This window comes from Anomaloglossus baeobatrachus, chromosome 2 (genome assembly GCF_048569485.1).
Source record: "Anomaloglossus baeobatrachus isolate aAnoBae1 chromosome 2, aAnoBae1.hap1, whole genome shotgun sequence".
Lineage (NCBI taxonomy): Eukaryota > Metazoa > Chordata > Amphibia > Anura > Aromobatidae > Anomaloglossus > Anomaloglossus baeobatrachus.
Window position 1 is genome coordinate 297218845 of NC_134354.1, and position 15915 is coordinate 297234759.

At 47.2% G+C, this 15915-nt stretch overlaps 1 protein-coding gene across 2 annotated transcripts in view; it reads right to left on the minus strand.

The window, feature by feature from the left end:
- TADA2A (transcriptional adaptor 2A) overlaps positions 1 to 15915 on the minus strand; it is a 187145-nt gene that overhangs the window by 158840 nt on the left and 12390 nt on the right. For both annotated transcript variants that reach the window (XM_075333839.1, XM_075333840.1), the window contains exons 3-4: positions 4824 to 4883; positions 2309 to 2400 (exon numbers count right to left, since the gene is read on the minus strand). In XM_075333839.1, coding sequence (XP_075189954.1) covers positions 2309 to 2400; positions 4824 to 4883 — 152 coding nt within the window. The remainder of the gene's footprint in view (positions 1 to 2308; positions 2401 to 4823; positions 4884 to 15915) is intronic.

Consider the following 15915-nt stretch of genomic DNA (forward strand, 5'->3'; position numbering starts at 1 on the left):
CACCCAAACACTGAATGTAACCCCAGACCATGATCTTTCCACAACCACCAAGCTTAACTGTTTTTCTGGGTGTATTTTGGATCCATATGGGCTCCAGTAGGTCTCCTGCAGTATTTGAGGTGGCTGTGGTATAATTCAACTGAAGATTCATTAGAGAAATCCACCTTCTGCCACTTTTCCAGGGTCCATCTGTTTAGAAGGCTGTGGTACTTGGCAAATGCCACACGTTTTTTTAATTGCCTTTTGTTTAGTGCTGGCTTCTGGGCACTGATTCGACCATGGAGGCCATTTCGAGACAGAATCCTACAAACTGTTCTAGTTGACACAGGGACTTGGTGACCAGGCCTGTTGGAGCTCTGCTGCAGTGGAAGAGGGGCTGGCTTTGGATCTTCTAACCAACAAACAATCCTCCTGAGCAGTTGTCTTGCGGGGTCTGCCGGACCTGGGCTTGTCAAAAACATCTCCAGTCTCTTCAAATCTTTTTTAATTTCTTTGTACTTGACACAGACACATTAAAAGGTGCCAGCCACCTCTGTAGTGGATCTGGTCTTCAGTCTCTTGATAGTCAAGACTTTGGTCGCAGGGTGGATTTTTGGCATGTTGTCAGAGGTCAAGTTGCAGGTCAAGTGAAGGTCTGGGGTGCTGGATTTCTTTTTATACACACCCACTAATTAACCGTTCATTTAGTGAGCACAGGTGAGGATGTAAACTAGGATTAGGTGCATTATATGACGAGGCGACAAAACCTTTGCCTTGCCAAAATCTGACCTTTCTGTGTTCATTTAATGATCAATATCTCAGCTTTGCAGCAACTTTATTTTCATAACCTAAACCAAATTTGGTAGGGTTTCAGCTTTATTGTAACAGCATACCAAAATAGATCAAAATTATTTAAAAGATCATAAAATTTCATCCTTTATCAATATAAATATTAAAAAAGAAAAAACAATGTTTTTTCCTTCAAATGTTACAAACTACTCACTAAGCCACCAAAGTAGACAATCTACTTAGTTGGGTCCAGTTCTATATCAACTGCCGAACATATCAAATATAAACTCTAGAAGGTCACTATGATGGCCACCAAAGGTCATACAAAAAACACAAGAAAAAAAACACAATAGACAGAACAAAAACAGTGATTTTGCTAGAAAGCAGCAGACAGTGGTCCTATTAGAAAAACATAGCAAAACAAAAATTAAATATTATATATATATATATATATATCTATATATATATATATATATCTATATATATATATCTATATATATATCTATATATATATATATATATATATCTATATCTATATCTATATCTATATCTATATATCTATATATCTATATCTATATATCTATATATATATCTATATATCTATATATCTATATATATATATATATATATATATATATATATATATATATATATATATATATATATATATATATATATATATATATATATATATATATATATATATATATATATATATATATATTAAATATATGTTTACTCCATGGGATGCCGACAGTGGTCAGGCATATAAGAAAAACATATAGCAGAAGGTCAAGGAATGGTCTCACTGTGTCCTTCTATGTCAGGGTGTGCATGGTCTCCATCGGAGTTCTGGGTCCAGTGTACTAATCCAGTTGTAACTGTCCCTATTTGCTCCTGGAGAACAAAAATAATAAATGCCTGCTACCCCAATCTCACGTCCTAACAAGGACAATCCACAGCTAAATGAATCAAGCTGGACCCCTATAATGACCCTAGCTGCGTCCCAACGCGTGACTCCTCAGGGGACATAATGCTTCATGTAGGAAAAGGCCTTACTGCAAGCTATCATACACCCATAGTGCTAGAGAGTCTCTAGTCTGCATTTACTTTTTACATGGTGCGACTTTAAACAACTATTGATCGGTACCTAATTGCCAGTCGCTTAATACCCGCTTACCAGGCAGACTGCAGTTAATACGGTATGTACATAAGAGGGTCTGTAAGGATGGTTCATTGAGCCCAGACTGCCATCATCTCAGCCAGTACAGGTCCTGATTACACAAGATGATGTGCTCCTGAGAATGATTTTTTTTTTTTTACGCAAACCAAAAATTATTTCATGCACCAGACTATTTGGCTAGTTAGCCAAGTCATTGGCCACCTGTTTAAATTGCCCAATTAAGAATCCAGCATTCTTAGAAATGCCTGTTCCCAATGTATCCAGTGTAAATTCACCTTTACTGAATTACTCTATGCCCAGCTTTAAAATTAATATTCAAGAGTTTTGGGGTTTTTTTGTCTCTTTTCCAAAACATACCAGTTTCCAAAACCACAATCCATCACCGCTTCTAAAAGAGCCATCTCCTCCTGGGCTGTCCAACTGGGATCCAGCACTGGAAAATCTGATGTCTAGGAGACAAGATAAAAATTATATGTGGAAGAAATGGTGCTTTACATTATATGGATACTCACTGCATGTGCTATAGACAACTCCTTGCTGTTACTGAAGTCATACACTATTATATGGATGTATAATTTATAGCATATAGAGTTGTAGATCCCAAAATATCAGCCGTAAAGTCTTACTACTCTCCTTAGCAACCATTACGAGGCTATCAATATATAACAGGGCTCTCCAAAGTGTTACCTCTCCCAGATTTCAGATGTACGTCTATCGCTGGAATACCCATGTAATGAGGGCCTTCCAATGATGCATTTTTTCCAGTGTTAGTTATTTTACTGTTCCTTTCCTTAGCGGTTATGTTACATTAAAATATGAATGCAACGCACATTTTGTATCTTAGCAGATACTTCAAATAGTAAGATTCATTTACTTAGGTTTGGGGATTAGATTCCTGGTGATAGGCTTATCGAGATAATGGTCATAAAGGACACTCCCTGTGGACACTGATGTTGGTTGCCATGCTTTATATCAAGGGACCCTCAAACAGTGGCTGTAGAGCTACATGTGGCTTACAGGCCCATGACGTGTGGCTTGTAGCTGATGCATTAGTACTAGGTTTTTAAGGGGATGCATGGACTGTTCCCTCATTAATGTTTCATCAATTAAAGCGCACCAATGACCAGGATTTTCTTATATAACCTAAAGCCAGTGTTATACTGGCACTTTCTTGCTGATGCTCTACATACCTTTAGTTGTCAGCTAGGATGTATAGGTTTGGAAACACAAGCAAGTACAGTTTGCAAAATGGACAGCCTTTTGATTGGCAGTAGCTGCCGAGTACCTAATAGCTGTGCTGGGTTTTGTTACGGATTACCGCCCCCCCCCCCCTCGTTATTCCTCCCCCCTATCTGTTATTTATGCTAATGCCAGTATAGAAGCCTTTTACTAATGGTTGTGGTTAGAAGGACCTTGCTTACGTCATACCCAGACCAGAAGGGCGGGGCTTCAGCCAACAGAAAAATAATGTTGCTTCCTGGTATCAGCTATGTTGGTCACATGGGTATGACATCAGCAATGTCAATCTAGCCACAACCATTAGTAAGAGGCTTCTATAATAAAATTAGTATAAATAACAGATATGGGAAGGAACAGGCAGGGGGGCGGGAATCACTATGAATACCCCGCAGCTATCAGCTGATCAGCAGCTGCTGCCAATCAAAAAGCTGTTCATTTTACAAACTTTACTTGCTTATGTTTCAATAGCTATACATCCGAGCTGACACCTACAGGTATGTATAGAATCAGCATGATAGTGCCAGTATAGCACTGGCTTTAGGTTATATAAAGAAAATTCTGGTGATTGGTGCACTTTAAGCAGGTAAAAGGACTGAAGCAGTATGTGAAGTGGTTGCAGTTCCTAAATGTTTCACAGGATATTTTTATTTAACTTCTTTGATGAAACCTGAAAATCTACACTTCAATTGCATTGAATGATGACATTTAGAATATCTGTTGGGGGTTTTGTTAAGAGAATCAGGGACAGAACATATTGAGTGGGACCACAGCACCTTATCACAATTATCTGGATATATCTATTGATGACTGTATTGATTTGTCTATTATCACATACTGGTCATTTGTCAGTGGTGCTACGGATTATACTATTTCCTTGCCAGATTACATTGGGTTTTGGGAGGGAGTTTTCTTTGCGTTTATTTTTTTAATGCATATCAGACCCAAAATGTAAAAGACAAGCAGACTTCCTGGACACAGATGTGAAACTAGTCTAGGGGGTTGTTCACACGTTGCATTTTTCAAGAGCAAAAGACAACAAAAAACAGGAAAGTTAATGACATTTCTAAAATCTCATACACCTTTCGCCAATTTTTTCCCTGCGGATTTGAACCATCAAAGCGTATTGTTTTTTCCCTCAAAATCTGCAGCATGTCAATTCTTTCATGGTTTTCCAGCCTTTTTTCAGCTACTTAAATTAATGGGGAAAAAAAATACACGTAAAAAAAAAAACAGTGCAGATTTTACGCAGCATTTGCTCTGTGAACAGTCTGTTTTTGGTGTAGAAGAATCTGCAGTACTCAATGAGAGCACATGCTCCATCATTGAGAGCAGAGCGCCAGCAGCAGGATTACTCAGATGACGGACTTAAGACATTCTGCAGCAGCACAAATGTACAACATTATTTTCTCAAGACATTTTAGGGACAATAAAAAAAAAAAAAAAAAAAAAAAAAGCTGCGTGAAACGGTATATATTCTTTAAGTTACTCTATTTCCTATAACATGGCCACTCAAGTTTCAGAAATCTCAATAATTTTTGCAAAACTTTTGAGTTTAGTCTTAGAAGTCCAAAATGATTTTCTATTGAGTAGCTCTCGATCATTGTGTTCTGCAAAATTATTAAATCATATTTACCATTATCTCATAGTTATGATCACTTTGGTGTTTCTTATATTCAAATCCTCGTGAAAAGCACTAAAGGAAAAAAAACAAAACACATTACATTGCTTGTAACATGAATACCTTTACAGCAGGGGTGGGGAACCTTTTTTCTGCCGGGGGCCATTTGGAAATTTCTACCAACCTTCGAGAGCCGCACAAAATTATCAACTTGAAAATTACCCTAATATATTTGGTCAAATAATTAACTCACTGTGGCGGCTGGAGCTTCTACTGTTTGGTGCGGCTGTAATATTAGCTGATATTGATCTTGTTGCTTTTCACAACTGCTTTTCCAGGTTTGAGTTGGCTGGGACTGCTGTATATACATCACAGGGGAGGGTTGGGAGGAATATAGTTCACTGGGGAGGCTGGGGGCATAGACATCACTGGGGGGGGGGGGTACATACATCACTGGGGGATACATACATCATTGGATGGGGAGCACAAACATAGCTGGGGGGGCATATACATTGCTGGGGAGGGCTGGGAGGAATATACATCACTAAGGAAGCAGCGGGCCATAGACGTCACTGAGGGTACATACATCACTGGGCAGCAGACTTCACTGGGGGTATAGACACATCACTGGGTTGCACAGACATAGCTGGGGGGCACAAACATTACTTGGGTTATATACATAACCGGGGGCAGACAGCCCTGGGGGATGCCGAAAAGACACAGACAGCCCTGGGGGCACAGAGAATGATGGGAGAGGCTGGAGGCACAGACAAACCTTGAAGAGGCTCGGGGCACAGAGATCACTGGGGAGACGGGGGGGGGGGCACACAGATCACTGGGAGGGGGCACAGATCACTGGGAGGGGGCACAGATCACTGGGAGGGGGCACAGATCACTGGGAGGGGGCACAGATCACTGGGAGGGGGCACAGATCACTGGGAGGGGGCACAGATCACTAGGGAGACTGGGGGGGGGGGTCACAGATCACTGGGAGGGGGCACAGATCACTAGGGAGACTGGGGGGTCACAGAACACTGGGAGGGGGCACAGATCACTGGGGAGACTAGGGGGTCACAGAACACTGGGAGGGGGCACAGATCACTGAGGAGACTAGGGGGGGCACAGAACACTGGGGAGAAAGAAGGGCACAGAGCACTGGAGGTACAGAGTGCTGGGGGCACAGGCAGACCCGGGTGAGCTTGGAGGTAGTTAGAGAACTGGGGGAGGTTGGGATCACTGGGCGCTGGAGGTGGCTGCGGGCACGGAGAGCTCTGTTGCCGGGCACAGGGAGCCGCCGCCGGGCACAGGGAGCCGCTGCAGCAACCGCCAGGCACAGGGAGCCGCCGCCGGGCAAGGGCACAGAGCGCTGCCCGGCACAGTAAGACCTGGGGGATGATTGGCAGTCAATCCTTTCCTGTTTGATTTTAGCGCTCCTCACACCGACCCCCACCTATAAAGTACATCCTCACATAGGCAGTGCCAGCGTGGGGACGTAGTCTTTCAGGTATAGGAAATGCAGCGTTCAGCATTGAATGCGCTGTGTGGGGTTTTAAAGGAAAAAAAAAGTTCCAGGGTGGCACTCAGGGATGAACGGTGCTCAGGTCTATGGAAGGCATCCACAATCAAAAATTGAAAAAAAAGACCGGCACTCTTCTTTATGAATGTACCGTATATGCCGGCGTATAAGACGACTGGGCGTATAAGACGACCCCCAACTTCTGCCCTAAAAATATAGAATTTGGGATATACTCACTGTATAAAAGACTACCCCGCTCCCAAATGAAAAAAAGTCTGCTTTGATTGCAACATGTTAATTTTAATTCCGCGAGAGCCGTACAATATGTTTTTAAAGGGCCATTGACAGATCAATCGCTCCAATGTTCACTTAGTACAGCAAGGAATGCTCCTCCCTGCTGTATAAAGCCACAACTGGACTGAAACAATGGTACTACACTCTGCTACAAACAGACAAACACACACACAACTCTGCTACAAACAGACAAACACACAACTCTGCTACATACAGACAAACACATACAACTCTGCTACATACAGACAAACACATACAACTCTGCTACATACAGACAAACACATACAACTCTGCTACATACAGACAAATACACACAACTCTGCTGCTCTGTGGGGCCTGCACCCGCGGCTCGGCGGGTACAGCACCCGCGGCATCGGCGGGGGGGGATTGGCAGGGCATACATCTGGGGGGTTAGAAGCAGCTCACCGGGGCCCATAATGGGGAGGCGGGGAGGGCATTTACCCGATTAGGTCACGGTGGAGAGGGGGCCCACACAGCGCCGGACAGAAGCTCGCCTCCTTCATCTGTGGGACTGAGAAGGCGGTAGCTCCGCCCACAGATGAAATTCAAAACAGGATGTCTGCGCGCCTTAAAGTGACGGCGCTGCAGATTGCTGCCGAGGACTGCGGTCCCCGGAACTCGGCCGGGGGCAGCAGAACTATAAAGGCGAGTGGGCCCCGGCCAAGGGACAGGAGAACTGACGAGGCCGAGTGGGCCCCCCCGGCTCTCCAGGGACCCGGCATTTGCCCATAGACAGGTAGGAGCCCTGTCTGCGAGCCAGATACGGCCATCAAAAGAGCCATATCTGGCTCGCGAGCCATAGGTTCCCGACCCCTGCTGTATGATATATACCGTATTTTTCGCTTTATAAGACGCACCTGATTATAAGACGCACCCCCAAATTTGGTGAAGGAAAAGAGAATTTTTTTTTTTTAATGTTAAATGGGGTCCATCTTATAATACCAGTGTCCCTCTAACAAATCATATAGGGTATATGTCCCTCATCCTAAAATTAGCCCCCTTAATCTGGATATGGCCCCCTTATATTGAATATAGCCCCCTTGTGATGGCACACGTTCCCCTGTGCTGCCTATGGTCCCCTATGGATTGCACACATTCCCGTGTTAGATAACGCCCCCATGCTGCTGCCCATGGCCCCTATAGATCGCACAAGTCCCCCTGTGTCAGATATCTCCCCCATAGTGCTGCCCATGGCCCCTATATAGATCGCACAAGTCCCCCTGTGTTAGATATCTCCCCCATAGTGCTGCCCATGGTCCCTATGGATCGCACAAGTCCCCCTGTGTCAGATATGGCCCCCATAGTGCTGCCCATGGCTCCTATATAGATCGCACAAGTCCCCCTGTGTCAGATATCGCCCCCATAGTGCTGCCCATGGCCCCTATAGATCGCACAAGTCCCCCTGTGTCAGATATGGCCCCTAGGCTGCTGCCCAAAGTAAAATAAAACCCTCTTTCCTTATCTCCTCCAGCGCTGAGCTCCCTCCTGTCTGGCTCCGTGCTTCTGTTCTTCCACTTCCTGGTTCTCAGTGCGGTCATGTGATCGGCACAGCAGGCTGAGCTCTCTGCCTGCCTGATCACAGTGGAAGCAGGGACACGGGGAGAAACGCTGCAGGGGTAAGTAAAGCTTTTTTATTTTAGAATGAGCAGCAGCCTGGGGGCCAAATCTAACACAGGCGTGGGCATGTGCGATCACACTGGGACGCAGGCTCATAGAATATGCACCGCTCCCCCAGCCCATCACTGCGTGCGATTTCAGCACCATTGGAGATGGACAGCGGCTGTGCATATTATATGAGCGGGTGCAGGAGATCAAAGGCTGCAGCCCGCAGCGTTCCCCTGTGCTCCAGAGCTGCTGCCCCCACCTCCCCTGGACGCTGCAGTGTAAATATAATATAATATAATATAATATAATATAATATATATATATATATATATATATATATATATATATATATATATATATATATATATATATATATATATATATATATATATATATATATATATATATATATATATATATATATATATATATATATATACACACATACACACACACACACACCCCCCCGTATATCCGGCGTATAAGACGACCCCCCACTGTAGCCATTATTTTAAGGGGGTAAAAAGTCGTCTTATACGCCAGTATATACGGTAGATTCTTTTCATTGTACAATTCCATGTACAGGCATCAAATATTATAACGCGTTTCGGCAAAAGCCTTTCTCAAACAAAAGATGATTACTTCATCACAATTCCCACTCTAAATAATAAAGGTTCATGGATCTGGTAGGAGTAAACACCCTACTCATTTGCATAATCAATCAATTAACAACTCAAATCCCAAGATCCAATTCAAGTTAACAAAAAGAAAGAAAAAAAAAAAAAAAACCACCACCAAGAAAAAAAAAAAGAAGGGAATTTTGTTTACTTACCGTAAATTCCTTTTCTTCTAGCTCCTATTGGGAGACCCAGACAATTGGGTGTATAGCTTCTGCCTCCGGAGGCCACACAAAGTGTTACACTTTAAAAAGTGTAACCCCTCCCCTCTGCCTATACACCCTCCCGTGGATCACGGGCTCCTCAGTTTTGGTGCAAAAGCAGGAAGGAGAAAACTTATAAATTGGTCTAGGGTAAATTCAATCCGAAGGATGTTCGGAGAACTGAAAACCATGAACCAAAAGAACAATTCAACATGAACAACATGTGTACACAAAAGAACAACCAGCCCGAAGGGAACAGGGGCGGGTGCTGGGTCTCCCAATAGGAGCTAGAAGAAAAGGAATTTACGGTAAGTAAACAAAATTCCCTTCTTCTTTGTCGCTCCATTGGGAGACCCAGACAATTGGGACGTCCAAGAGCAGTCCCTGGGTGGGTAAATGAATACCTCAATAAAAAAAAGAGCCGAAAAAACGGCCCCCTCTTACAGGTGGGCAACCGCCGCCTGAAGGACTCGCCTACCTAGACTGGCGTCTGCCGAAGCATAGGTATGCACTTGATAGTGTTTCGTGAAAGTGTGCAGACTACACCACGTAGCTGCCTGACACACCTACTGAGCCGTAGCCCGGTGCCGCAATGCCCAGGACGCACCCACGGCTCTGGTAGAATGGGCTTTCAGCCCTGAAGGAAGCGGAAGCCCAGAAGAACGGTAGGCTTCGAAAATCGGTTCCTTGATCCACCGAGCCAAGGTTGACTTGGAAGCCTGCGAACCCTTACGCTGGCCAGCGACAAGGACAAAGAGCGCATCTGAACGACGCAGGGGCGCCGTGCGAGACACGTAGAGCCGGAGTGCTCTCACAAGATCCAAAGAGTGCAAATCCTTTTCACACTGGTGAATTGGATTAGGGCAAAATGAAGGCAAGGAGATATCCTGATTGAGATGAAAAGGGGATACCACCTTAGGGAGAAATTCCGGGACCGGACGCAGAACCACCTTATCCTGGTGAAACACCAGGAAAGGGGCTTTGCATGACAGCGCTGCTAGCTCAGACACTCTCCGGAGTGATGTGACTGCCACTAGAAAGGCCACCTTCTGCGAAAGACGTGATAGAGAGACATCCCGCAGCGGCTCGAAAGGTGGTTTCTGAAGAGCCGTTAGCACCCTGTTAAGATCCCAGGGTTCCAGCGGACGCTTGTAAGGTGGGACTATGTGGCAAACTCCCTGCAGGAACGTGCGGACCTGCGGAAGCCTGGCTAGGCGCTTTTGAAAAAATACGGAGAGCGCCGATACTTGGCCCTTGAGAGAGCCAAGTGACAAACCCTTGTCCATTCCGGATTGAAGGAATGAAAGAAAAGTGGGTAAGGCAAACGGCCATGGAGCAAAACCGTTATTAGCGCACCAGGATAGGAAGATTTGCCAAGACCTATAATAGATCTTGGCGGACGTAGGCTTCCTGGCCTGTCTCATGGTGGCAATGACATCCTGAGATAACCCTGAAGACGCTAGGAGCCAGGACTCAATGGCCACACAGTCAGGTTGAGGGCCACAGAATTCAGATGGAAAAACGGGCCTTGTGACAGCAAGTCTGGGCGGTCTGGAAGCGCCCACGGTTGACCCACCGTGAGATGCCACAGATCCGGGTACCACGACCGCCTCGGCCAGTCTGGAGCAACGAGAATGGCGCGACGGCAGTCGGACCTGATCTTGCGTAACACTCTGGGCAGCATCGCCAGAGGAGGAAACACATAAGGCAGTCGAAACTGCGACCAGTCCTGAACTAACGCGTCCGCCGCCAGAGCTCTGTGATCCTGAGACCGTGCCATGAATGCCGGGACTTTGTTGTTGTGCCGTGACGCCATGAGATCGACGTCCGACGTTCCCCAGCGGCGACAGATCTCTCGAAACACGTCTGGGTGCAGAGACTATTCCCCCGCATCCATGCCCTGACGACTGAGAAAATCTGCTTCCCAGTTTTCTACGCCCGGGATGTGAACTGCGGAGATGGTGGAGGCTGTGGCTTCCACCCACTGCAGAATCCGTCGGACTTCCTGGAAGGCTTGACGACTGCGAGTGCCGCCTTGGTGGTTGATGTATGCGACGGCAGTGGCGTTGTCCGACTGGATACAGATCTTCCTGCCCTCCAGCCACCGATGAAAAGCCAATAGGGCTAGATACACTGCCCTTATCTCCAGAATATTGATCTGAAGGGATGACTCTATCGGAGTCCAGGTTCCCTGAGCCCTGTGGTGGAGAAAAACCGCTCCCCACCCTGACAGACTCGCGTCCGTGGTGACCACAGCCCAGGTTGGGGGTAGGAAGGATTTTCCCTGCGATAGAGAATTGGGAAGGAGCCACCACTGAAGTGACGTCTTGGTTGCAAGGGAAAGAGAGACGTTCCTGTCGAGGGAAGCCGACCTCCTGTCCCATTTGCGGAGAATGTCCCATTGGAGTGGCCGAAGATGGAATTGCGCGAACGGGACTGCCTCTATAGATGCCACCATCTTCCCCAGGAAGTGCATGAGGCGCCTTAAGGGGTGTGACTGACTCCGAAGAAGGGATTGCACCCCTGCCTACAGAGAAAGCTGTTTGTCGCTCGGAAGCTTGACTAACGCTTGCTGGGTATGAAACTCCATTCCAAGGTACGTCAGTGATTGGGTCGGTGTCAACTTGGATTTCGGGAAGTTGATGATCCAGCCGAACCGCTGGAGAGTCGCCAGAGCGACAGATAGACTTTGTTGACACGCCACCCGAGACGGGGCCCTGACTAGGAGATCGTCCAAGTAGGGAATCACCGAGTGGCCCTGAGAATGCAGGACCGCCACAACGGATGCCATGACTTTGGTGAAAACCCGTGGTATACATAGTTTCTGAAAAACTCGAAAACCCGTGGTGCTGTCGCCAAGCCGAAAGGCAATGCCACGAACTGGAGGTGTTCGTCCCAGATGGCGAAACGCAGGAAACGTTGATGCTCGGGTGCGATCGGTATATGGAGATAAGCATCCTTGATGTCGATCGATGCTAGGAAGTCTCCTTGTGACATTGAGGCGATGACCGAGCGGAGAGATTCCATCCGGAACAGTCTGGTTCTCACTTGTCTGTTGAGTAGCTTGAGGTCCAGAACGGGACGGAATGACCCGTCCTTTTTTGGCACCACGAACAAGTTGGAGTAAAATCCGCGACCACGTTCCTGAAGGGGAACGGGGATCACAACTCCTTCCATCTTTAGAGCGGCTACTGCCTGAAAAAGTGCGTCGGCCTGAGTGGGGGGCGGAGAGGTTCTGAAGAAGCGAGCCGCAGGACGAGAGCTGAACTCTATCCTGTAACCATGAGACAGAATGTCTCTCACCCATCGGTCTTGAACATGTGGCCACCAGGCGTCGCCAAAGCGGGAGAGCCTGCCACCGACCGAGGATGCGGTCAGGGGAGGCCGGGAGTCATGAGGAAGCCGTCTTGGAGGCAGTGCCTCCTGCGGTCTTTTGTGGGCGAGACTTGGATCGCCACGCATAGGAGTTCCTCTGGCCTTTCCCCGGCCTGTTGGACGAAGAGGATTGGGACTTGGCGGAGGGACGAAAGGACCGAAATCTCGATTGAACCTTTCTCTGTTGAGGTCTCTTAGGTTTGGCCTGGGGTAAGGAGGAATCCTTTCCTTTGGATTCCTTAATAATCTCATCCAATCGTTCGCCAAACAAACGGTCGCCAGAAAACGGCAAACCGGTTAAGAACCTCTTGGAGGCCGAGTCTGCCTTCCATTCGCGCAGCCACATGGCCCTGCGGACTGCCACAGAGTTAGCGGATGCTACAGCTGTACGGCTAGCAGAGTCCAGGACGGCGTTCATGGCGTAGGATGAAAAGGCTGACGCCTGAGAGGTCAAAGACGCAACTTGCGGAGCAGAATTACGTGTGACAGCATTAATCTCAGTCAGACAAGCCGAGATAGCTTGGAGTGCCCACACGGCTGCAAAGGCCGGGGCAAAAGACGCGCCCGTGGCCTCATAGATGGACTTCACCTGGAGCTCTGTCTGTCAGTGGCATCCTTTAGCGATGAGCCATCTGCAACCGATACCACGGATCTAGCCGCCAATCTTGAGACTGGAGGATCCACCTTGGGACAGTGAGCCCAACCCTTAACGACTTCAGATGGGAAGGGGTAACGCGTGTCAGTGAGGCGCTTAGTAAAGCGCTTGTCCGAGACCGCTCTGGGCTTCTGGACAGCGTCTCTGAAGTTAGAGTGATCGAAAAACGCATTGCGTGTACGTTTGGGGAACCGAAACTGGTGTTTCTCCTGCTGAGACGCCGACTCCTCTACAGGAGGAGGCGGGGGAGAGAGATCCATCACCTGGTTGATGGACGAGATAAGATCATTTACTAAGGCGTCCCCTTCAGGTGTATTAAGGTTAAGGGCGACGTCAGGGTCAGAGCCCTGAGCTGCGACGTCCGCCTCGTCCTCCAGAGAGTCCTCAAGCTGGGAACCCGAGCAGCGTGAAGAAGTCGGGGAAGATTCCCAGCGAGCCCGCTTAGCCGGTCTAGGACTGTGGTCCGGGCAGGAGTCCTCCGCCTGAGACCTAGGGGCCAACCTGGGAGCACGCTGCGGCGCGGACCGAGAGGGGCCTGGAGGCGACGAGCCAATAGGGGCCGGGGCCTGTGAAAGGACCGGTCTGGACTGCAAAGCTTCTAGCAGCTTGGAAGACCATTTGTCCATAGACTGAGCCATGGATTGTGAAAGTGACTCAGAGTTTCTCAGCAAAAGAGGCGAACTCTGTCCCTGCCGCCTGGACAGGGGGAGCAGGGGGGTCTACATGAGCCGAGGGGCCCACCAGTGTCCGAGGCTCCGGCTGAGCAAGCGAAACAGGGGTCGAGCATTGCTCACAGTGAGGGTAGGTGGAACCCGCAGGTAACATAGCCCCACAAGAGGTACAGGCCGCAAAAAAACCCTGTGCCTTAGCAGCTTTGCTCCTTGTGGACGACATGCTGTTGTCTCCTAGGAGAGTGATCAATGAGGGTATATGGGAAAAAAGGGGTATACAGCCCGACCGAACAGATATATAGATATATAGATATATATATATATATATATATATATATATATATATATATATATATATATATATATATATATATATATATATATATATATATATATATATATATATATATATATATATTATATGTATATGTATATATACGTATCTATTCCAGCACCCAAGGGGGACCAGCACCGGGTGACCGGTGTGGCTTACCGACCGCTAACAAGCGGAGTGTGTCCTCCAGATTCCCTGCCTTAGATCCCCCGGAGCTGCAGAGCTGTTCACTGAGAATCCTCCACCGGCAGAATGCCAAAAAATGGCTGCTGGAGCTCTCAGGGGAGGAGTGGAGCCGTGGGCGGCGCCAGGAAAGTGCGGGAATCTGGGGTCCCCACAGTGATCAGTGAGGGGGGAGGAAAACATGCAGGATGCTCCAGCCCTCACATCCGACGTCAGGTCGGTAATCCCACCCTTACCCCTGACAGGCAGGCCCGGGGGCGGGATTTTTGCGACTAGGCCGCGATGAAGCCGGGGACTAAATTTGAGACCGCGCCCGACAAGCAGGCACGGTCAGCGCGGAAGTCCACCGGCCTTCTCAATTCAGCAGCTGCCGCGGCTTCCGGGAAGAAGGTGCGCTCCCTGCACAGTCCCCAATGGGGACACAGAGTACCTTTGAGTTGCAGGGCCCGGTCCCTGAGGTTGAAGAGGCTCCGGTCCGGCAGGTTCCCACAGGGGCTGCGGAGGGAGCACGGTCCCAGTAAATGGATGACCGCTTAGGATCCCACTTCTCCCAGAGCCGCTAAGGGATGGTGAAGGAGACGGCATGTGGCTCCAGCCTCTGTACCCGCAATGGGTACTTCAACCTTAACAACACCGCCGACGTAGTGGGGTGAGAAGGGAACATGCCGGGGGCTCCGTGGGTGGGGGCCCTCTTTTCTTCCAACCGACATAACTAAGTATGAGAATGCATGAGTGGATGTGTGCCTCCTTCCACACAAAGCATAAAACTGAGGAGCCCGTGATCCACGGGAGGGTGTATAGGCAGAGGGGAGGGGTTACACTTTTTAAAGTGTAATACTTTGTGTGGCCTCCGGAGGAAGAAGCTATACACCCAATTGTCTGGGTCTCCCAATGGAGCGACAAAGAAAGATACTTTTATAAATGCAGAGCATATGAGGGAAAAAGGGGGAAACATCAATAATAATTAATGTGAACCATCAAAAATAAACTCTTGTTCATATAAATTATTGCAAAAAAATTTTGCAAAAAAAAAAAAGGTTTTTTTGCCATTTTTTTACTATTATTTTTTATAATTTTTATTCTTAAGAATTCACATAGCATCATGAAATTTAAACTAGAGAAACATAGGTTATATTATAGCAACCAAACAAATAAGCTTCCAAAAGCATTTGTTTACAAAATTACATGATGGGGTTACATTTATATCACAGAAAAATACACAGAGAATTTAATCAGCGAGTCATTCATTACAAGAAACCACTAATATAGTCTCTATTCAGACCAAGCGGCTGCAGAGATTGCAGCCTGAATATCCAATAGGTCTCTCTCCTCTTTAACATTGTGGTGCGATCCCCCCCTCGTCTGGGCAGCTGGACCTGCTCCAAGATCTGGAAACGTAGTTGGGAGACATTATGCCTAAATTCAGCAAAATGCTGGGATACAGGTAAGGTTAGATTTTTTTGCCTTATTGTATACTTGTGATTAGATAGTCTCTCTTTTAATTTTTGAGTGGTTTCACCTACATAAATTAAACCACAAGGGCATTTCAACATATACACCACAAAACTACTAT